The 22,572-nt window shown below is 51.1% G+C and overlaps 7 protein-coding genes across 7 annotated transcripts; 5 read left to right on the plus strand and 2 right to left on the minus strand.

Annotated features, from left to right (window-relative positions):
• The first annotated feature begins 663 nt into the window (after window positions 1-663).
• Window positions 664-1,680, plus strand: BCR38DRAFT_379897 (GrpB domain protein). Its single transcript, XM_040857396.1, has 2 exons — window positions 664-718; window positions 773-1,680. The coding sequence occupies exon 2, from the start codon at window positions 871-873 to the stop codon at window positions 1,471-1,473; it is 603 nt and encodes a 200-aa protein (XP_040709833.1). The 5' UTR covers window positions 664-718; window positions 773-870; the 3' UTR covers window positions 1,474-1,680.
• A 452-nt stretch (window positions 1,681-2,132) lies between these two features.
• On the plus strand, window positions 2,133-3,804 carry BCR38DRAFT_356382 (monooxygenase; the record flags this gene model as incomplete). The annotated part of the gene is made up of 4 exons (XM_040857021.1): window positions 2,133-2,283; window positions 2,336-2,815; window positions 2,910-3,398; window positions 3,455-3,804. The coding sequence occupies 4 exons, from the start codon at window positions 2,133-2,135 to the stop codon at window positions 3,802-3,804; spliced, it is 1,470 nt and encodes a 489-aa protein (XP_040709834.1).
• A 302-nt stretch (window positions 3,805-4,106) lies between these two features.
• BCR38DRAFT_461853 (major facilitator superfamily domain-containing protein) lies at window positions 4,107-6,156 on the minus strand (the record flags this gene model as incomplete). Its single annotated transcript, XM_040862570.1, has 7 exons — window positions 4,107-4,151; window positions 4,203-4,478; window positions 4,567-5,221; window positions 5,283-5,393; window positions 5,449-5,601; window positions 5,668-5,744; window positions 5,803-6,156. 7 exons carry the CDS (start codon window positions 6,154-6,156, stop codon window positions 4,107-4,109), a joined length of 1,671 nt encoding a protein of 556 aa, XP_040709835.1.
• Window positions 6,157-6,653: 497 nt separating this feature from the next.
• BCR38DRAFT_402951 (uncharacterized protein) lies at window positions 6,654-9,859 on the plus strand. The gene is made up of 6 exons (XM_040857782.1): window positions 6,654-6,869; window positions 6,952-7,023; window positions 7,246-8,019; window positions 8,080-8,366; window positions 8,428-9,244; window positions 9,329-9,859. Exons 1-6 carry the CDS (start codon window positions 6,748-6,750, stop codon window positions 9,603-9,605), a joined length of 2,349 nt encoding a protein of 782 aa, XP_040709836.1. The 5' UTR covers window positions 6,654-6,747; the 3' UTR covers window positions 9,606-9,859.
• A 1,374-nt stretch (window positions 9,860-11,233) lies between these two features.
• On the minus strand, window positions 11,234-13,108 carry BCR38DRAFT_356354 (alpha-amylase; the record flags this gene model as incomplete). Its single annotated transcript, XM_040857020.1, has 6 exons — window positions 11,234-11,743; window positions 11,811-11,831; window positions 11,882-11,905; window positions 11,958-12,330; window positions 12,400-12,616; window positions 12,667-13,108. The coding sequence occupies 6 exons, from the start codon at window positions 13,106-13,108 to the stop codon at window positions 11,234-11,236; spliced, it is 1,587 nt and encodes a 528-aa protein (XP_040709837.1).
• Window positions 13,109-16,023: 2,915 nt separating this feature from the next.
• Window positions 16,024-17,682, plus strand: BCR38DRAFT_469626 (major facilitator superfamily domain-containing protein; the record flags this gene model as incomplete). Its single annotated transcript, XM_040862814.1, has 6 exons — window positions 16,024-16,278; window positions 16,345-16,587; window positions 16,642-16,903; window positions 16,974-17,159; window positions 17,212-17,349; window positions 17,435-17,682. Exons 1-6 carry the CDS (start codon window positions 16,195-16,197, stop codon window positions 17,680-17,682), a joined length of 1,161 nt encoding a protein of 386 aa, XP_040709838.1. The 5' UTR covers window positions 16,024-16,194.
• Window positions 17,683-20,892: 3,210 nt separating this feature from the next.
• BCR38DRAFT_490891 (glycoside hydrolase) lies at window positions 20,893-22,572 on the plus strand (the record flags this gene model as incomplete). Its single annotated transcript, XM_040864583.1, has 6 exons — window positions 20,893-21,501; window positions 21,557-21,645; window positions 21,705-21,917; window positions 22,015-22,258; window positions 22,327-22,457; window positions 22,515-22,572. 6 exons carry the CDS (start codon window positions 20,893-20,895, stop codon window positions 22,570-22,572), a joined length of 1,344 nt encoding a protein of 447 aa, XP_040709839.1.

The raw sequence follows: 22,572 nt of genomic DNA on the forward strand, positions 1-22,572 counted from the left end.
GGGTTACAGAGACGATAACATCAGCATCGCATTCAGCAGAGATTTCATTTCGAATCCGGATCTTGTCTTCGGGCTGAAAGAGGCGATCAAATGATCTAAATACGACCGAACTTCCTCCTACACTCCAAAGACAGCTCAAGGATACATCAATTGTCCCTTGAAGACACAATTCCCCGCTGATGCCACCTCAAATGGATAATATGCTAGTAAAAGATTATGTTGGAGTTTATGTGTAGGTTCATTGCAAAGTGTAATAGCTGCGCTCTGTTGATCAGCAGCACTGGTCGTATCAGACCGCGCCGGCTCTTTCAGTTTCGTAACTTGCTCTGGTCTAAGCAGCCACTGTTAGGCTCAGATATTATCAGCAACCCAAACGTGCAGCCGAGAGCATATTTTTCTGTACTTCAGGTCCTCGTGGCCGGCCACCTTTGCCCTGGGGACTCGGAAGAGAAGAGAAACAGTCCATTACATGCTTTTTTATAACTTGCAACAAGTCCAATAAATCGCACGAGACAAGCTTGACTGTTTCGAAGCACTTGCATATATCGGGGGCAGGCCCATGTATCACCTTGATGGCCGTCCTGGCGGTATCGAGATCCAGGGTAAAAATATCACGACACGGGAGCGGTGCCAGAGCAGTTAAGAGGGGAGAATGGACGACTCACGGGATGACAGCGCATCTGCGGGGTGAGACGCGTTTTGGACGGGTAACACAAGGGTTTGAAGCGTCTTATCATTCGTGAACGCCAAGCTAATATTTCGATTAAAACAGATCAGCAACCGCGGGTAATTTGCGACTGAAGGGTTTGCACTTTGACAGTTCATCCACTTTCTTTCCCTGCCGCAACTTCAACATTGCCTTTCATCACGATGCCTTCGGCCGGTGACGTGACGAAGCACGTCGATTTCGACCCAGGCGACGTCCAAATGATTTCGACAAGACCAAGACGCCCCATTGAGCTGGTTGAGCCAAATCTCGGTTGGGCTTCGTCATTCGTGTTAATCGTCCAACAGATACGCGCAGCGTTAGAGGGTCGCGTCGTTGCAATTGAGCACGTCGGCTCGACAAGCATTCCAGGCCTCGCAGCCAAGGACATTATCGACATCGACTTGATCGTGGCAGACCCGACTGCAGAGGATGAATATGTCCCCGACCTCGAGGAGGCAGGCTTTCAGTTTCTGTTGCGCGAGCCTGGATGGCACCAGCACCGGCTTTTCTGCCTCGACGAGCCGTGCGCAAATATCCACGTCTTTGGACCCGACAGCCCCGAAGTGGTGCGTCATCGCATCTTCAGAAATTGGCTGCATCAACATGAGGATGATAGACGCGCGTATGAGAACGTCAAGCGCAAGGCGGCTGATGCGAGTCGTAAAGCGGCTGAGAATATGAACCAGTACACTGCGAGGAAAAATGGGATTATCAGGGAAATTCTGGATCGCGCTTTTGCTGATCAGGGTCTTCTCAATACATGATTCGTTATGTACATGCCGGGTTTAGTATGGGGCAGGCCGAGGAAGTGAGGTTCACCAATCTTCAGCTCCAGCTTGTAAGAGTTCGAAGCATGTGGATTAGTTCAGGGGGGGCAGCCACGAACTGATGGGGTACGACGTCAGGGATTCATTGACCAACACGGCGAGCCACACTGCAAGTGCCTGTCATATATTCGCAGAAAGCCTGATCAATCCATCAACCTTGAAGCAGCTCGCCATCGCATAACGGTACCTCTAGTGGGTTCCCAATGTCGTGGTGCCGTTTAGACTGAGGCAGCACATTCCGGACCGTGCGCCAATCCACTACAGCGGTGGGTTCACTGACAACAGACAACAAGCCGAACCCGACGTCAAAGATGCCCACTTTGGTGACAACCCTGCATCTTGAACTAACCATGTCACCTGAGCCACACACAGATCTTCAGACGAGGGATATCCAGCGCATCAATATCCTGAAACTGCAAAGAAGAATCGGACGAAATTTGCATTGCCCAGTACGCGGGGACTGACTTCACGACTTCACAAGCAACCTCGGATCCAGTCCAGGTGCTGCCTGGCGACGTTCATTGATAATCGCGGAATATCACTGATCATCGAATTGCGGACCATATTCGTCTTCTTTCAATGTACACGAAGCCCCGATGGAGGAACACGATTTTATTGTGATTGGCGCCGGTCTCTCGGGCATCGACGCCGGCTATCGTCTCAAGACTGAACTACCAGACTGTTCATACACGATTCTAGAGGCACGTGACAAGATTGGCGGGACGTGGTCTTTCTTCAAGTTCCCTGGTACGTCCAAGAAGATCGTTCGCGTGCGAGATCATGAGCTCAACCGCCCTAGGCATACGGTCCGACTCCCAACTCACCACGTTCGGCCTTCCCTGGAGACCATGGGTGCACGACAAAGACATGGCCGATGGGCCATTGATCCTGGAATACATCGAGTCGGCCGCTCATGATGAAGGCATCGACAAGAAGATCCGGTTCCGGCATAAAGTCACGGCTGCCAACTGGTCGTCCGAGGAGCAGCGGTGGACTTTGACCGTCGATAACGAGGGCAGCACTAAAATCTTCCGCGCCAAGTTCCTCTTTGCTTGTTCTGGATACTATGACTACGAGAAGCCACTGCAGGCTGAGATCCCGGGTCTGGAGAACTTCCAGGGAACCGTCGCACACCCCCAGTTCTGGCCGACTGGGCTCAATTACGCTGGGAAACGGGTTGTCATCATTGGCTCTGGTGCGACGGCCATCACGCTTCTGCCAGTTATGGCCAAGACAGCTGGCCATGTCACGATGCTGCAACGGAGCCCCTCATATGTCAGTAAGTAAGGTTTCATTACTGTTCTCTCGTATGGTCTGCCCCAAGATCAAGGCTGGACAAGGGTTTGCAGTGACCTTCGCTAACTTTGCTGCAGTGACGTTGCCATCCGTTAGCGTAGTCGGCAACTGGCTGAAGCAGTTGTTGCCAGCCCGGATCGCCCATCCATTGAACTGGTGGCGTTGCTTCATCACAGAACAGGGTTTTTCTCAATTCTGCCTCGCCTTCCCCAATGCCGCCAGGAAACTCATCCTCCGGTTGATGAAACAGCAGCTCCCAGAGCATGTTCCAGTTGACCCTCATTTCAATCCACGATACGTCCCCATGGACCAGAGACTGTGTTTTTGCCCCGACGGCGACTTCTTCAAGGCCCTACACCGCGCCAATTGTGACGTGGTCACGGATGTAATTGAAACGGTGACTGCGGATGGAATACTGACCAAGTCGGGGAAGCTACTCGAGGCCGACATATTGGTAACTGCCACCGGTCTCGATGTGAGACTATTTGGTGGTGCAAGTACTATGGTAGACGGCGTTCCGGTTGAAATCGGACAGCAATATGTTTGGAGAGGTTGCATGCTCACTGGTAAGTTTCTCATTACTCTGCTCTCATTACCGAGGGGAGACTTACCACGGACTTAGGGATTCCAAACGCCGGTGCAGTCATTGGCTACACGACTAGCTCCTGGACTCTGGGGGCTGATGCCTGCATTCGACTATTGATTCAGGTCTACAAGCGGACTGTCAAAATTGGGGCAACCTCGGCTGTTCCCACCTTTGACGAAACCACCCATTCTGTGGTGTCGAAACCCGTCGTTGGGCACAGCTCGACTTACTTTGTGCGCGCGCGAAATCGCTTGCCGCGAATCACGGGTGAGAACCCTTGGTATGGGCGGTTAAATCCTATTTACGACTACTGGCAGCTCTGGTTCGGAAGCTTGACGAGGGGCATGAAGTATGTGATGCCCTCGAAGAAAATTAAATGCACATAAATAAGTTCTATGACAAAGAGTTGTAGGAATAAAAGGTCTGCAAGTGCCGTGAACTCCCACCGGATCGGACTGTTCTAGCAATATTCGGAATCCCATGCTGTCAACCTGCGGTGCGACGACGGCATTCATCCGGACTCTTATCATGTGGTGCCTGGTCTTCATACATCCCGATTATTATTAGAATTTTATTAGCAACCCATTTAAACTCTTGATCCAGCCGACAGCGTTTCCTTGTTGGGGGTAACGATTGTCTCATTCGGTCGCTCCTGACGAGTTTGGTTGAGGCTCCTCCAACCCACGAACTAGCCCGTCACGAACGCGCAGCATGCCGCTGCAAGCTGAAGATACTGTCGCATGTTATTCCTATCTGCTCGCCAGGAAATACTGTTCAAACTTACGAATACATAGTCGATCGCCTCATTATACGCCAACAGCACACCCGATATCTGATCGGCAGGAATGACCTTTTGCAGCTCAGTTGCACCGTTATTGACTAAGAGTCGCGCATCTACTGAAGGGGCGAACTTAGCCAGAGCCGGTGCAATTGATGACGTGAAGACGGTCTTAGCCACAGCGGTAAAGACGGCACCTCCGAAGAATTGCGAAAACATGGAGTAGCCTGATGCGATGGAGGCGTCTTCCTTGGGCATGTTGGCTTGGACTGCTGTCACGAGCTGCCGGCGGTGGTTCTGTCAGTAAACAAACAACGCACCACCACCATGATATGCGAAGAGGGTCTTATGGGAGGTTGAGACAACATACCAACTTCAAGACCATGCCTCGCCCGGCTCCCACGAGAATCTGATAACCGATCCATTGCCCGGTGGTCGTTGCCCGTGCGAAAGTCGCCATCAAGCCGGATCCGACCCCAATCAAAACATTCCCTGTAATAACTTCGGGGAGATAGTACCCCGTCTTCTGGACCAACGCCCCGGTCAACACTGACGCAAAAACCTGAGATAGGATCAAGGGCAAGATCATAATACCACTGTGTATAGCATCAACTTGCTTGATAGCCTGGAACCAAATAGGCAACCAATGCAGCGACGTTATGGTCGCGCCGCTCTGAATGAAAGCCGTCAAGCCAATGGCGATGTTGATGCGACTCTTGAAAACGCGGGTTGGGATCAGAGCCGATTCCTTCTTGTAGGAGAACCAAGCAGCCAGGACACCGAAAGTGGCCACACCTCCGCACATGAGCCCGATGACGGTGGCCGAGCTCCAGGGGTAGTCGGTGCCGCCCCATTGGAGACCCAGAAGGAACATGGTGTTGCCGATGGCGAAGATGAAGAACCCGGCTATGTCGATTTGGCGGATGCGGGTGAGGATTGTGCCCTTTTGGCTGGCGCTGGACAGTTCGGGGAATTTGCCGACGAAGACTACTAGGATGAGCACCACTGCGCCTAGAGGGAGGTTGCTGGGTGATGTTAGCCGTGGCTGATCTGACCACTCTCCTTTTTGCCCGAGTGCTCACTCACATGAAGAAGCACCACCGCCACGAAGCGTAAGATGTGAGCGAACCACCGATCAGTGGACCTGTGGCCTGGCCAACAGCGAAAAAGCCCATAAGTATGTCATTAAGATACGACCTCTTGGCAATGGGCACGGCGGCTGCGATGCACGTCATTCCGCCAGCGAAGATACCAGATGCGCCGATGAGCAGCTATGAGCATGTCGGATGAACGAGCCAGGCCTGCGAGGAGGGAGCTTATCATGAAGATGACGATGAAGCAGATGAAGGTCGCTTTTATGCGGAAAAGGCGGAAGAGCTTCCCAGTGAAGGGCGCCATGGCGCAGCTGATTTGTTCATCAGGTAACGTGTGCCTTGTGAGAAAGGGGCTTGATAGGGAGGTGGGCACTTACATGGTGATGCTGAAGGCCGACACATACCAGCCGACGTCATTTATCGAGTTGAACTCAGTTGTGATGGCCGGTATGGCCTGGGAACATCGTCAGTCTCGAAATAGCAACTGAACAGGGGTCACGATGAAGACTTGCTGTTCCCAGAATCGTGACATTCAACGCGACTAAAACACCGGCCGATACGACCGAGAACATCAACAAGATGAACGCCAAGCCTGTAACGGCAGCAGGTTCCGGTGATGCGGCGATGGCATCTGCTGTGACTGCATCTCCACTTTGCTCCGGCTCGTGCACCAAGGTCCGGGATGGTGTTCGGGGTGGCATCCAGACTTGGTGGGGTACGCTGTCCCCATTACTCTCCTTCTCGGCATCAATACCGGCGTCTTGTCGCAAATTCGTCCTTGGCAACTCTCGTTGTGCATATGCGTTGCTGACTTGTTCCCCTGACGCATTCGCACCGCTACCTGGTGTTACTGAGAATAAGGCCATGACGGTACTCTACGAAATTGATGCGCTGGGAAAACGGCCGCTTTCCCGAACGACATTGAACGAGTGAACGTCGAAAGAATGGACTTTGAACAAAGGGAGGAACCCGTTTTGGGGGTCATTTGGAGTGCTGACGGTTGGCTTAATGTTACCCTGAGCCAGCCTACATGTTTACGATATAGAAGAGACTGAAGAGCCGCTCCTGCGTGAGTTGTAAAAGTCGTACCAGAACGAGCACCCGTAACTGTTGGGAATTGCTGATTGGTTGCTAATGAAGTCGGCGCCGCGACCAGCCAATCATATAATCGAACCCTAACCCCGTCTCCCCCAAGGACGGGCTTTATATTAAAAGTCCGTCTCCGCCCTAGTCTCCCACTCTTGTCAAGTCTCTGAAGAATCTGTTAGCGTGGCAGTCGGATCGGAGAGTACGTCAAACCCCGACAGGTAGCCATCAAACCAACTCCGAGTCCCCTAGGTCCCCTTGGAGCCCTTTCGGCTCACATACTCAAAGTCCGCATGCCGCGTTTCCAACGTTCTGGCAGTTGCCATAACCATTCTAGCAAATCGTTGGCAGTTACGCACATTGGCTGAATAATGGATAAGCCCAGGAGCGCGGCAAGCTCGATTGCAAAGTGGGGAGCTGCCTGCGCCGCATGTGCAACAGCCAAGGCGAAATGCATCCGTTCGGTCGAGAGACCTGGGGCCAAATGCGACAGGTGAGTGTGTGGTCAACTCCCTGCAGACTTATCATGTGCGTTGCCTTTTTCGCCAAGTGTAAGCCTAATGGAAATAATGCAGGTGTGAGCGGCTGGACAAGGAGTGCCTCGACCAGGTTCACAAGCCAAGGAAGAAGAGACAGAGCAAGCCGTCGTAAGTGCACCCCACGGAGGTTGCCCGGGATCCACCCCCTTGTAACGTTCAACTCTATCTTGACCTGGTACCAACCCACCGGGTCGGTGGAGTCTAGTCTGGCAACCACCCACATCGTCTAGTCTCTTGTCTCACACCACCCACTGGTTGCATTCTTACCCAACACTTCTCTGGTAGTAGTTATCACGAAGCGACAAGCTGACATGTTGAACCCCTCTCAAGAAAGACTGCACAGCTCGAAGAGCGTCTCAACAGTCTAGTTGAACTTATCAAAGCCTCCAATTCAGGTGGAATTCCAGCCAGTACCAGAACTGTCCCCAGCATCACCGAGGATACATCATGCATCCCCACAAACGCAGATTCCACACCCTCAGTACAGCACGGAGGGTCCGTGACATGCAACATATCGACGCCCTCGACGTACTCGAGTGTAGAACCACCACGAACGGTGCCTACAACGTATAACCAGTATGCACCTCCGAGATGTATCTGCCGTGCCCCTGTCGGCGAGGCCCCCTTACCGGTTGAATCGGATGAGACTCTCCTCTCCATCTTCGTCACCAAATTAAGTCCCCAGTACCCCTTCGTGGTTCTCCGCCCGGGAATCTCAGCACAGGAACTCGAGTCCACGAGACCATTCCTCTTCGCCACTATCCGTATGGTAGCTTCGGTGCGGCACCTGTCGTCGATGAGGGCTCAAAGCTATCCTATCATGAAGCACATCTCCGAGAACATGCTCATGGGATCTCAGCGGTCCCTCGAGCTGCTCCAGGCGATTCTGTTGGTGGTTGGATGGTACCACTACCATTGCATGATGCACTCACAGTTGAATAACCTCACAGCCCTGGCCAATAGTCTCGCTGCCGATATGGGCCTCAACAGGTCGCCTGAGCTGCAGGAGAGGACACGGATATTGGTGCTGAACCCGGAACAGCCCAAGGCGAGGACCAACGATGAGAGGAGGGCACTATGTGGTGTGTGGTATATTAACTCGGTGTAAGTGCTCTGTTCATCAATCATGAACATGAGATGGAAGGAAACTCACATAGTCCACAGGGTATCTCTAGCCTTTCAAAGGGTAGAGACATTGACGTTCACGCCCTACATGAAACAGTGTGTTCAGGATCTCGAGACAGACAGGGAGTACGAGACAGACGTACTCCTGGTGCAACTCGTGCGCATTCAGCACTTGTCGGATCGGATAGCTCAGGTGCACGCCAAAGACCAACATCACGACGATCTACCCGGCATTCCTCGAGCACCACTAACTGCGTATCTGAATGCGTTCCAGACTGAACTGGATAAGTACAAGGCGCAGATACCTCGACACCTCCGATCACAGAGTAACTAGGCCCCTCGATCATTCACTGTCTCCCAACTAATTCCAACTAACAACCCCAACAGAAATCCTCCTCGCTCACTTACACACCGCCACCCTCCGCCTCTGGGAACCCCCAATAGTCGACCCCGCCTTAATGCACAACCTCTCCAACTCCTTCACATCCATGTCCATCGGCGCCGCCTCAACCCTAGACGTCTTCTACCGCTCCAACGCCGCCATCAAGACCTGGTTCGAGTTCTGGCTCTCCATTGAAGCAACCGACTACTTCTACGTCCCCATGGCCGCCTTCTCCCAGCTCATCGTGGCCATCACCATGATTTCTCGCTGGGCCAAACTGTCTAGTCTCGACCCGCCACCATCCTCATCCTCGTCGACATCAAATTCAAATGCTTCTGCTCAACAAGGGGCATCGCTAGCTTCCCGCTCCGTATTCCAGGGCCTATCTGACCCCTCCAGCAAACCTAACCTCAAACCCCTCGTCTCCAGCTCTAGTTCCCGCTTCGGTTCACGGTCCGGGGGTTCCCCCTCGTCAGCTGAAATAGAAGCGACCATCCCTGCCACCCAACGCTCCGACCCGACCTTCCCCGCCGCCATAGCCTCCATACAGCAACACATCCTCTCGCAGCCTGAACTACACATCGACGTCATCGGCGTACTCGGGGCTCTCGTCTCGCGGTTCGAGGAGGCGAGGGCAGAGATTAGCGCACTACAGGCCCGCACCACGAGAGGAGTAGGGGGTGCGGAAGGAGTAGGGATTGAAGATTGGGATGATAATATCTGGGATTTGGCAGCTAAGAAGATTAGTGTTACGAGACTAAAACTCGAGAGGTGGGCGGAGATCGTTGGGACTTTGGGGGGGGAGGGTTTGCTGGCCAGGAAGTTGGACCCCGGGGAGGAGGAAGGGGAGGGGGATGATGAGCAGGAGCAGGAGGTCGGGGTTGGTGGTGGGAATGCGAATGGGAGTGGGGAGTATGCAACGGGGCCGGCAGGGACTAGGGCTGGTCCGATGGAGGGGGTTGAAGTTGCGGAGGCGGCGGCGGGTGCAGGTGCGAGTGCGGGTCTGTCGATGGGAGCCCATCCGCATCAGCATCAGCAGGATGGAGGGACCGGCGGGTGGCAGTATAATAATATCTTTGCGAATGACCTTTTTGAGGGGCTTGGATTGGATCAGAATTTCTTCTATGATGACGCCGGGGATTATGGGACGATCGTGCTGAATAGTTTGGGGCCGCATGCTTGAAGATATTGGGACTAGACATAGATAGAAGGATAGGTGAGATATAACGGTACTGGGTGTATGGAAGGGTATCACGGCTTCTAGGGCTGTTTGATTGGTTGGTCAATATGGCGGAATATTACGCCACATCAGTCCCCCCTCAACATTATGTCAGTTGAATTTTGTCGAGAATTAATGGGATTTTTATATACTACTCCTCTATCCCAATCATCATGTATCAAGTCTACTAGATAAGGACAGAAACTCACTTATATTACTACCAACGCGGCACAAAAGCAATCATAAAACATGGTGAAACGGGGTCGAGCGGTTAGTTGGACATATATACCAACCAGCACACTGTCAGTACGGCACGTAAATAGACGTTGTAAGCCAGTTTGTCAAGACAGAACGGGGCCCCTTTGGTGCGACCAAAACCTGCACATGGGACCAAAGTGAGTCTCGGCCTTTGAACACAAGGTTTCGGCAAATTCAAGAGATATGCTGAGCGTCTCACCGCGCAATGACAGGCATAATCGAATTCCTCGGCTATATAAGTGCTACCGGGTTCTTCAATGCCACCCCTAATGAGATCTTTGCCGAGTTCCCGACTGCACCTGCGCCCAACGAGACTCTTGTTGACGCATTCGAAGCTGCCGCATACGATTTTGGGATCATCTCGATCTCCCAACCTATTCGCACTTTTCTGACAATTGGAACCCATGCACTGTGCAATCCGTAGAAGTAGGAATATGTATGGAGTCAGCCGTGCAACGCTACGAGGAAATGTGTTAACTGGAGGAAGAAGAAGTCACAAAACGGGGATAGAGTAAGTAAGGTAACTCATGCAGCCCATGTCGTGCAGGAATACAAGAGGAGAACTCATCAGGACCTTGATGGTGGGAAGCAGGCAACTCACCAGGAGTTAGACGGTGGCAGGGTTGTCCGTTCATAGTTAGAATGCTTGTACATTGGTTCCACTGACCATACTACCAATTCAATGACATCATCAGGAAACACCATTGTCTGGATTGGCGATAAGCATAGTTGGTTTGAATGTGGCGGCGGTGACTGAAGTTTAGTAGAGTTGGGGCATCCTACTAAAATCCACAACCATATACTGATCTTAAACATCGGGTTGAAAGCTTCTAGTGCGAAGGAATAATGATTACGGAGGATACAAATTCGTAATACAGGGACACACTTGTTTGCAGGACTGGGTAATTTGCCCGCTATACTTCGGGTCTTTAGACCTTGATGCGTGCACCTAGGGGGGAGGATGCTATAATGCAGCAGTGCGCAACGTTATAGTATCTAATTGAATGGGATTCACCCAACCAGTGGGTCCCCCTACCTTTTCGTATCAGACCTACTGTCTTCATAAGCCGTAGGCTTGCATAGGACAATATAATAAATTATATTGAGAAGAAAAAAAGAAATACTATTAAATTTAGGATATCAAACGGTCTAGGGAATATGTACTGTAGGCCCCCACGCTTATACACAATATCGTAAAACAGGGATCCCAACTCCTCCAAGAGTGGAGCATCATTGTCGTTGCGCTGCATGTCTGTATATATCCTGATCACTAGAGACCATGTTAGTATACACCCATCATCTCTATCACACGAATATAATGAGAACGGGTTGACTCACAAGACAAACTGGTCCATCCCGCTTGCTTCCAACGCACGAATATCAACCCAAACACTCACCATCCTCGGAGCTACAGGGAACAAGCCCCATCCATTCGCGTCAATAACCACAGGCCCACCAGCCCCCCTTAGCAGATCCACCCATTGTTCATGGGCATGATGCCTGCCGACATACATCTGCTTCACGCCGCCTTGGAACGACGCCGACATCACGACAGCGAGCCCCGCACACCGCATATGCGCGGGATGCCCGATACGGGTAAAGCCAATAGAAGTTGGGTCGTCAAAGTATGCGTGTTGGGGCCCATAAGCAAAGTGCTGTCGAGCGGCAATCATTCGCGAGATGGGCCAGTGGAAGGCTGGGGGCTCAAAGGTGCCTTCTTTGCGGTTGCCTTTGGGGCCGTAGAGGCCGTAGAGGTCGCCCCAGAAAACACAGGGGGTGCCCGCGTTGGCACAGAGGAGAATTAGGGAGTAGGCTAGGGGGATGAACCAGGGGTCGACTAGGGTCTGCGTCACGTTTGAGTCAGCATGGGTAAGGGCCAATTTTAGCTGGGATTTGTTTGTGACCACGTACCTCACAGGATTGGCCCTCTTGCTGCAAAATTGTCAGCACAGTTCACACAGTCGCGGTCTCACAGCACTTACACTATCATGGGTAGCAACAAAAGTCTGCGCAAGTATTAGCAAACATGAAACAAGCATTCCAGAAACCGTGACCTACAAGTGCGTTGTTCGGCTTCAGACTGACGAGCGACTTGTGGAAGACCGTCCTCAGGTCAGGTTCCTTCGCAATGGAAAGCTCCTTGAAGTTTTGCATCAGTTGCACATCATACAGCGACATGTACCCACCCATGTAGTCAACGAGACCGGCCAAGAGAACTGAATCGTCGGTCCAGTAATCCCCGACAATGTAGAAGTCGGGGCCGAAAATCCCCTGGATGTGCATCATGAAGTCCCGCACAAACCTCCTGGACATGTGCTTGACGGCGTCGATGCGCATTCCACCGAGCTTCAGTTGGGTGCTGAGCCAGTAAATCCAGTAGAACAGTTCTGCACGAACTTGCTCGTTGGTATGATCGATGTTGGCGAACATCCTGAGGGGAGAGGTTGAGCAGGTGGGACGGATCGTGGTGGCCTTCTGCTGGGTGCTGGGTACGACTTACAAGTAATCATAGTTGCCGTGTGCTAGGTCGACATCGCGAGCCCATTCCTTGCCCTCGAACTTCCAGACCGCCGTCTTTTTGGATATGTCATCGTAGTCCACGCCGGAAAAGTGCGATTTGTTCCACTTGAACGAGCTGTAATTTTCACCACGACCCGGGAAGTTGAATCCAGTCCACGCCCGAATATCCTCAAGCCCGCTGATCTCCACGAGCCGATCTGCCATCCAGGTCAGCAAGTTCGAGACATCATAAAGGGGCGCGGCATACCTTCAGGGTCAACCCTAGTGGCGCGAACAGGCTCGGCATAGTCAGCACCGCCCTTGTGGTTGACAACGGCATCGAAGATAACCTTGACACCATGCGCCTCAGCAACCTGCACGAAATGGAGCAACTCCTGCTTAGTGCCATACTTTGTGTGCACCGCCTCCTTCCAGTCGAATTCGCCCAGGTCGTACAGATCATAGATGTCGTAACCCGTGCTGCCTCTCCAAAACGCCTTGCATGCGGGCGGGATCCAGATAGACGTTATACCCGTCCTGGCCAGATTGGGTATAGCGTGGGCCAAGCGCTGCCAGTGTTTGTGGTCAGCCGGGCAATACCACTCGAAGCCCTGCAAGACCGTGCGGTTCTTGGGTGGCGGCGGCGGTACACTATTAAAATGAGGCGGCCTGGGGGGTATGGGGGGTGGTCCCTTCGCAGGGATGGCCATTGGCGGAGGGGGGTAGGTGTGATGCATGAAGGTCGTCTAACAATAGGGCGGTGGTGGTGAAAAGGGAAGAAAGCCAAAAAAAATTCATGTGAAGCAAGAATACAGCCAAAGCGCCAAGACTTGTAAAGTGGATTGTGGCTGGAAATTTCGGGTTGCTCCATCCAGTGGGTGATCTGCACACACAATGGATACTGCCTAACGGTCAGGACGGAACCAGCGGCAGTGCGTGCCCACAGCGACACGTGAGTATATATCACGCAATTAACCACATATATATGGGTTGGCCTGGGCGGCTTTGTTTCTACTGGGAGGGCTGAAGCCGAAATAGGCCTCTGTGAATGGTTACATTTAGGTTCATGCCTCTAATCCGCGAGTGCAGAATAGGCTTTCGCCATTGTAAGTGGGTCAAGTGGTAGAATTCTATAGCGACGATCGTCATCTCCGAAATATGAGTTATCTACTCTTTGACTTATGATACTCACTCAACTAGCACGTTGCTAGCTATATTCTTGTAAATTTCATTTGCGGGTTATTTTCTTGTCCAAGCATATCAGTATGAGAAAACCTGATCTAACGTCCCACACCCACATCCGGGACACCCCCACATGTGGGACGCCCTAAAAATGATGCTGTATATTATAACCATTGACTTCAACCTTTTTTTACACTTATTCTGATGCGACTACAATACAGCTTTCACCGTCACTAGGGTTTTCAGACTCGCTAGACTCATCTGTACTATCCTAAATTTCACCAGCCTCGATTTGAGCCTTTCCGAATAGCCTTGATATTAGTAAACTTCGAATTAGGGCTCATCTTGACCTTCCTCCGCTTCCTAGCCCTACTAGCCTCAAGCTCTGCCTCTATTGCCTCAATCTTTCGCTGTGCGACAGCTAACTAGTAGTCCTTCTCATCAAAGCCCTTTTGAACTTTCCGAAAGAGTAGCCGCTGGGTATTTGGATCACTATCAAGCTTGCTGAATAAGCTGAGTTGATGTGACAGGCTGTGCCTGATATGGGATCCGGAGCTGCAAGGACCGTGCGTCCGGATCCACCAAAGGAACCATCGAGGGCATACAAAACATAGTCCGTGTTCCCGGGACAACTCGCATATTTTACTTTCCTCCTCAGTTAGATAATTAACAGTATTTGGCCATGTTGAGCTGTATAGTTTCGCAGTGAGCCCGTCACAGTTGATCTTGGAGCTTATCTCTCCTCTTAGGCGTTGACTAGGCTACTGCCGATGTCTCTAACGCCTAGTCCTGACTACTAGAGTGCCCTTTGCAAGTCTAACTAGGCTGTTTGATTGGTGCTGACGTATTCTTAAGGAGCAGGGGGCTCATAAGGGGTCTAGCTATGCTCGAAGGCTAGGGACCAGTATATTTCCATCCACTGATAATGTTCTTGACGGTCAATGCTGCTAGGCGTGCCTTTCTATAGCAAAGGAGAAAGTTTCTCTTCCCTACGACAGTAGTAGTATCCCATTGGTTAAGGTAACCAAGCTCTTTCTTATAGGCTGCCTTGAGGGGTCCAAAGACTGACTGATCGAGAGGCTGGAGAACGTGGGATGTGTGTGGCGGTAAGAAAAGCAAGTGTATCTTGTTTATGAAGCAGAGGTACATAAACTCTGTCGTTTCGTGGCTACTATGCCCATCTAGGATAAGTAACCTAGTCTCTTCAGGGTCCTCTGGTTGAGTCAAAGGAATAAAGATCTTTTGTAGCCACTCAATAGCCGTAGAGTCTGACGTCCACCCATTCCATGTTGCTGTAAATCTCCAGGCTTCGTATGGAGTAAAGTCTAGAGGAAACCACTGCTGCTGGACAGACTTCCCCTTGTATATCACAAGTGGGGGTAGTGCAGTACCAGTCGCAGAGATACACTCTAAAAGAGATGTCCAAGCTCGAGATCCAGGCTGTTTCTTCCGTATAGAACGAGTCTCAGATGATCCTAGAACAAGACCATTTGATCCTCTACCTTCTATAATACCTGTCTCATCCATATTGTATCGATTCGAGGCCTTCATAGCTTTGATCTCAGGGATAGCGAGGTATTTGAACCATTGCCTGATCACATTAGCTGAGGCTCCATTAATACGCTGGTGATGCGAGTGCATATGGGGTTTGAATTTTGAATTGTTGTATTGGGAAAGGATGGCCAGGTCAGCTATTCTGGCCTGGCAGAGCTCTTTTATAGCTCTTATCTATCTTATCTCTAGCTATAGGGCAACCCCCCATGGGGTCACGTATCAGCTGGGAATCGATAGCTCTGCTTCTCTGGACCTTGACTGAAGGGTTCCTCTTGATAAAAGCCTGGACCCAGTTCTTTCCAAGTGGTTCGGTGTCTCCGTGGATCTGTAGGATACGCTCGGCGAAGTCTTTGAGCTGTTGATGGGTTGGTGGGAGGCCTAGGGCAGCCAGATGAGATTCCTGGGCTGGAGAGAGCTTCTGGTAGTCAGCGAAGGCTATATCTCTTGACTGGGCTCCCTGAATCCGTCGTGAAAGAGTAGACCTTGGGACACCATGCTCATATGCTGCTTTTCGGAGGCTTTGACCGGTAGCTATTGCTTGAAGAGCTCGATAAATATCATCTTCGGTATATTGACTCATATTAGTGTAAATAAGACGTATGTAAAATTTCGTAACGATTGAATCGATATTGGTAAAGAAAAAAGAGGTTGAAGTTAGAGGCTAGCGGTGTTGATGAGGCATTTTTGGGTGTCCCACATGTGGGGGTGTCCCGGATGTGGGTGTGGGACGTTATAGAAACTTAGAGCCGTAACGTTGTGCTTACCTGAATATGCAGTAGCACACGTTTACCCGCCGCTAATGCAGCCTTCGTGAGCCAGCTAACTCAACCGCCCACTTCTGACTGGACCGGGGGCTGTAACCAATCGGTATATGTTCTGGAAGCTCACTGTTTACATGCCTGAACCCTGCGATGATGCGCAACGTCTGTAGTACCGTCGCAGAAAGTTGAAACATATTTGAGAGAAGCTCAAGTCGTGAACAATCCGCGGTGTACCTTGATCATAAGCACACCTTATGACCCTCTCTTCATCGGAACACCACTGAGAACGGATCAAAGCGATGGCGCAAACCACTGGTCAAGCTGACGTTGAGAAACCGAGAGAGAAATCGGTAGAAGATGCCAAAAAGTGCGACCTCCCAGAGGTGGGCCGCCCGATGCTTCCTAGGATCCACGACACTATTTCGGCTGACAGTTCCGACGATCTACAGGCCGCCGTCAACGCGATCACGATCGTCGCCTCAAATGCCCCCGAGCGCGCTCTTCTATGGAAGCAAGATATCCGCATAATCCCCTTATCGGCCGGCATCTACTTCCTATGCTATCTCGACCGCGCCAACATCGGGAACGCCAAGATCCTCAACTCGTCATCCAAGAACGATATGCAGACCGAGACGCGCATGACAAACTATCAGTTCAACATAGCCTTGATGATCTTCTTGGTTGGATACTGTGTAAGTCGTTCCCCGTCGCGTCCTGACGAGATCTAAGAGGGAACTTGCGAGCAGCTATTCGAAGTCCCCTCCAACATAATGCTGAAGAAAATGCGCCCTTCGCGCTGGATCGCCTTCCTCATGTTTGGCTGGGGCATCATGACTATCTGCCTGGGCTTCACGCACACCTTCGGCCAAGTAACCGGCGTCCGTTTACTGCTGGGCGCCTTCGAAGCCGGCCTTTTCCCGGGCCTCGTCTACTACTTGACCTTCTGGTACAAGAGCAGCGAGCGCAGCGTGCGAGTAGCCTTAATCATAGCCTCGGCCTCGCTGGCGGGTGCCTTCGGCGGCGCCATCGCTTATGGCGTGGGACATATGAATCAGGTGCACCACCTGGCGGCGTGGAGCTACGTGGGGGGATGTAAAGGCTACCCTGACGGACTGGCGTTTGTACGGCCATTATGCCATATACTTCGCGGTGTCATTGCCGTTCAGCTCGCTGTCACTCTTTACGCCCTCGATTACGGCTGGTTTGGGTTATCGGGATCTTCGTGCGCAGCTTATGACTGTGATTCCGTATGCCGTGACTTATGGTGAGTCGACTTTTGGGCCGCGCAACCCACACGCATCTGATGACAGATATAGTGGCTACCATCCTTGTCTCTTGGTCCGGAGATCATTTCAACTCTCGGGGCCTGCATTGCGCCGTTGCATCCCTGGTAGGTGCAATCGGGTTCTTGCTCTCCGCGGCACTACCAAATGATGAGTATACGGGCCCGGTATGTCTGCCTTATTGTTGGAACAGCTGGTGCGTTTTCTTGCATACCGCCCATGTTGGGATGGTTGACTTCCAACACGTGGAGTACAGCGGCTATCGGTCTGGCCGTCGCTATTAACGTCAGCATTGGCGCTGGGCTGGGGCAAATTCCCGGAGTATGGATTTATAAGGCGAATGAAGCTAAGCGAGGGTATCCTACCGGACATGGAGTCAACTGCGCCATGCTCTTTCTCGTTTCTATCGGCGCTGTTGGTCTGAGATTGTACTATGGTCGAAGGAACAAGCGCATTTTAAGCCAGGCTGTGGAGGGCGAAGAGGTCAGGCTGTTCAAGCTATGAAAATACTCTTCGATACGGAGAATTAGCCTGCATAGCAGGCTCCTCTGAATGACCAGACTCGCATGTTCTACTTTTTTCATCCCTGTCTTCGTGTGGACAAGCTATGAGATGAAGTATATTTCTGCGGTTTCCGGCGCACACCCTGAATATTGCGAGACATAACTGGACTCTCATGTAGTTTATGTAGCTTGGATATCCCCAATCAGGCAAAAATTCAGTGGTGCTTCTTGATCATCGCCGCTTAGGTTATATCTACATATATTCTGTCTTGCGCCCAAATCGTCCGTCTGATGTAATCTTATCCAAACTGAAAATATCGTTCCAGATATTTTGATCGTGATTCGCCCGTACCCATTTTCTTGCTGTACCTCTCAGTCGAGGGATCCGCCGACAAGAAGCAGCTTCCGGTGGTGGTTTTGAATGCCATACACAAGCGCGTGTCGCCCTTCGACCCCAAACTATGAATATTTTATATATATGCCATACCTCTACTTGTACCGCGAGAAATACATTGAACTAGGTTAACCCCAGGGAGAATGCTCTTGCGGCCCAAATTCTTCCAGTCTCGTTCACAAACTGTGCCTCCCCCCAACTTGGCTCTACTGGGTTTTTTGGGGGGACTTTAAATAGCCATAATTTCATGTAGAAGCAAACCTGACAGGCTTTATCAGTAGCCGCACTGTGAAACTTCCGTTTTAATGCTTGGTTGCATGCTTATATGCCATGACTCAAACACTTATTCAATTGAAAACAGGGCAAGTGCCATGCGTTTCTTCAATCTCGACCTAGTTGCACTGTTCAGAGTGCTAGTGGTGCCACTCTCGAAAGTATGCCAATCACCTGCCCCTTTCTCTAGCGGTCCATGGGCCAGCATAGTTAAAGGTAATCATATACGACTACACTAATTTCTGCGAAGCCAGCAGCAAACCCATACACCAAATCTTGACCAGAGCGACCAACGGATGCTGTCATACGTGACGTGGTTTGTGTGCAGTACAATGAGGGTATGCTGAGAATGGGGGTTCCTTTAATGACTCCCTGTTACTAAAATCTGTCATCGTTAACAACGGCAGCCACGCCTGTTCGTTCTATTCAGAGCTGCGCTATCCTCAGGACGGCGCTATTAGTGTGAAGTTTTTAGGCTTCTCTGCCAAGTCTATGCGAGACCAGCAGATTAGACCTTTTTTTCGTCATGTGAGTACTTAATATTTACCGGACATATACAAGAGTATTTACCTCCTGTTAATGTCTGGTTCGTTTCTTGTTTGCTGAAAGTGGACAGTACGCAGTGGGATCATTCAGTTGACGTTCTTTCCTATATGGCTGCGTCCACGCCGTCTTGACTAGGGTGTATGTCCAACGCTGCTTTTGCGGTTTTACTAACCAGACCCCTATTATGCCCACGTCTGGGACAAATCTCCTTGCGGTGGAATCCTCTAACCCTACTCAAATACGAACAGAGCTATTACTGTGTCGATTAATGTTACTTCTATGTGAGGCAATTCATACAACAAGGATATGAGGCGGGGCTATACTTACAGAATTATAAATTACTCCAGCTGCTGCAGGATGTAATTACCGATAGGTGTCTATAGAGTGGAGAAGTGCGCATACGTTTCAGTATGAAAATCGATAATCCTGGACTCTACTTCCTGGGTTATAGTATTTTAGTCGTGTAAAGTTGGCTGCTGTGGTCTATAGATCTCATCTTTACCGAGTAATTTTGTCTCTCGTTATTTTTTGGCGTTCGATATGATGAGAGAAATGAGTTTTTTTGTTTTATAAACAATATCTGAACATTTTCTGTCGACCCGTCACGTGAATTCCGAACGAGAATGGCAACGTGGAGCAATATATGGTACTATTGCTCACGGTGATACTGCCCGGGAAACATGCACCAAAGATGATGTGCTAGACTGAATAATATAGACATGGGGGATCTAGTAGAGTCCAATCCTTTGTACAGCATCACTCCGTCACGCAAAGCATTCTGGGATATCAGGGCACGATCATGTGCAACAATTACGTGCCCACGACACATTAGTCGAGAAATCCGTCACGGACCGACCATTATCTTGGTGTAAAGCCTCTGACAAGTCGGCTTTGGTGCAACTATCCAATCAATGCTCGTTATGTTGATTAATGTATTTGTTTTCCCTGACCCCTCACCTTGGCTTTCTGCCAAGTTCCGTGGGTTGCATTTCCTGGCGTCCCTCGTCTTACCCGATCAACAGGTGTGAGTTGAAACAAGTCTCAGCATGACACTCCTCAACACATCTAAGTACTATTCAGAATGAACATTCTACAGACATGACCAATCGTGTCCGCATTATGAGGCTTTGAAACAAAATGCAAGTATGCTCCTAGTGACCTTTGCGGGTTCGACTCCGGCTGAAGTTCAAACCCCTTCCCTCTCTACTGGATGGTTCCAGGATTTCGCTGTGTCGATCACCGACAAAGTCGTGAGCTGCCGTGCTCGCTTGTACTTTGGCGGACGGCGAACCCTCGTTTGCTGCCATCCCGTAAATCCACCACGGTGGATGTGCTCCGGGAATCTCTACTCAACGGGCCGCACAGCCTTTTTCAGCCACTAGCCCAGTCGGAAAATGTTGCACGCTAATATCTGTCTCCAACCTTGGTTTGCCCCGGTAATATTTGTGTAGGGTCTTTGGTACCTAACGGAATTTGAGAAAAAAGGAGGGCGAGGCCATGTATCCCGCGGCTCTTGGTAGGACCTTGGCCGGTGCCAACTCAGCCATTCTTGTTCGATGAACTGCTAAACCCCAAATTGCCATGTATTGACCCGACACCCGGACGAATCAATGGTACTGTGTTTAAGCCGCCACTGATTCTGAAATGCTGGCCAAGATGAAGCTAGCTTCTAGGAAAAGAGATTCTGAGAGCCGAGGTCTCCAGTGTCGGGTGACCCCAATATCAACGTCTCAGAGACACTCTGAAGTTACCATCAATCTAACACATCGCCACGATGTTACCGCATTACCTCGAGCTCTCTTGACTGCTTACAAGATAAAAGCTTGGGATAATTCCTCCATCTGGAAGCCGGCATGGAAGCTTCCATTACCAATAATGAAGAACGATAAAAAGTATAAAGCTTCCAGAATCCCACCAACGCTGCCAGGTAATAGATCTGATTATTCGCCCACTCACTGAAATATATCACAACCTGTATACCCCAGCTCCAACGCCAAAATGCTATCCGCCTTGGTGACCACCTACCTAGCGGCTGTCGTCGCCGCCCAGCAAGTTGGCACGCAGCAGTCCGAGACTCATCCCAAGCTCACCTGGAGCAAGTGCACCAGCGGCGGCAGCTGCTCAAAAACCGACGCCGAGGTGGTTATCGACTCGAACTGGCGCTGGCTGCATGATACCGGATCCGATTCGAAGAACTGTTATGACGGCAATAAGTGGACAAGCGTATGCAGTACTGCCACTGACTGTGCGACTAATTGTGCCCTTGAGGGTGCCGAATACTCCAAGACATATGGAGCCAGCACGAATGGTGATGCCCTGACGCTCAAGTTCGTGACAAAGCACGATTACGGGACGAACATTGGGTCGCGTTTCTACCTCATGAACGGAGCGTCCAAGTATCAGATGTTCACCCTCATGAACAATGAGTTTACGTTTGATGTTGACCTGTCGACGGTAGACTGCGGTTTGAATGCGGCGCTGTACTTTGTGGCCATGGACGAGGACGGTGGCATGGCTAAGTATAGTAGCAACAAGGCGGGTGCCAAGTATGGTACGGGGTACTGTGATGCTCAGTGTGCCAGAGATCTCAAATTCGTTGGTGGGAAGGTGAGTTGTTGATCAGACCCCTCTATATTTACGAAAGCCTCAGCATTGTGAACAGGCCAACGTCGAGGGTTGGGAAGCCTCCACCAATGACGCCAACGCCGGCGTCGGCCCGTACGGAGCCTGCTGTGCCGAGATTGACGTCTGGTAAATAAGCCCCTGAGTGTCGAAAACTCTTCAGATAACTCCCGCTGACCCAGATCAAGGGAATCCAACTCCCATTCATTCGCCCTCACGCCCCACCCTTGCACCGAGAACACCTACCACATCTGCGAGACGCAAGGCTGCGGCGGTACCTACTCGGAGGACCGCTTCGCCGGAAAGTGCGACGCTAATGGGTGTGACTATAACCCATACCGTATGGGTAATCAAGACTTCTACGGCAAGGGCAAGACTGTCGACACGAGCAAGAAGTTCACGTGAGCATCTCCCTTACCCCTAAACTTCCAACTCTACCAATCTCAGCTTGTTACTTTGATAAAGTTATAATATTGATCCTTGAGAACTTTGATACAGTGTCGTCACCCAGTTCCAGCAAGACAAGGTCACCCAGTTCTTCGTGCAGAACAACCAGCGCATCGACATCCCGGCGCCGACCTACGACGGCCTACCCAGCAGTAGCGCCATCACACCGGAGTTCTGCACGAACCAGTTCAAAGTCTTTGACGACCGGGACCGCTTCAGCGAGGTCGGAGGCTTCCCGCAGCTCAACAAGGCCCTTCAGGTGCCCATGGTGCTTGTCATGTCCATTTGGGATGATGTAGGTCTCTTTGGAACGGCCCTACTGCCCGTGAGATGTCAACCTGATGATGAGTTAACATTAAACAGCACTACGCCAACATGCTCTGGCTCGACTCCACCTACCCGCCCGAGAAGAAAGGCCAGCCCGGTGCCGCTCGTGGTGACTGTTCCCAGGACTCTGGTGTTCCTGCTGATGTCGAGAAAAGTATCCCCGATGCGTGAGTGACCCCCTGAAGAGAATCGTCATATGAGATTGCTGCTAATAACACGCACAGGAAGGTGGTCTGGTCCAACATCAGATTCGGTCCTGTTGGCTCGACTGTCAAGATCTAA

This window comes from Pseudomassariella vexata, assembly GCF_002105095.1.
Source record: "Pseudomassariella vexata strain CBS 129021 chromosome Unknown BCR38scaffold_25, whole genome shotgun sequence".
Lineage (NCBI taxonomy): Eukaryota > Fungi > Ascomycota > Sordariomycetes > Amphisphaeriales > Pseudomassariaceae > Pseudomassariella > Pseudomassariella vexata.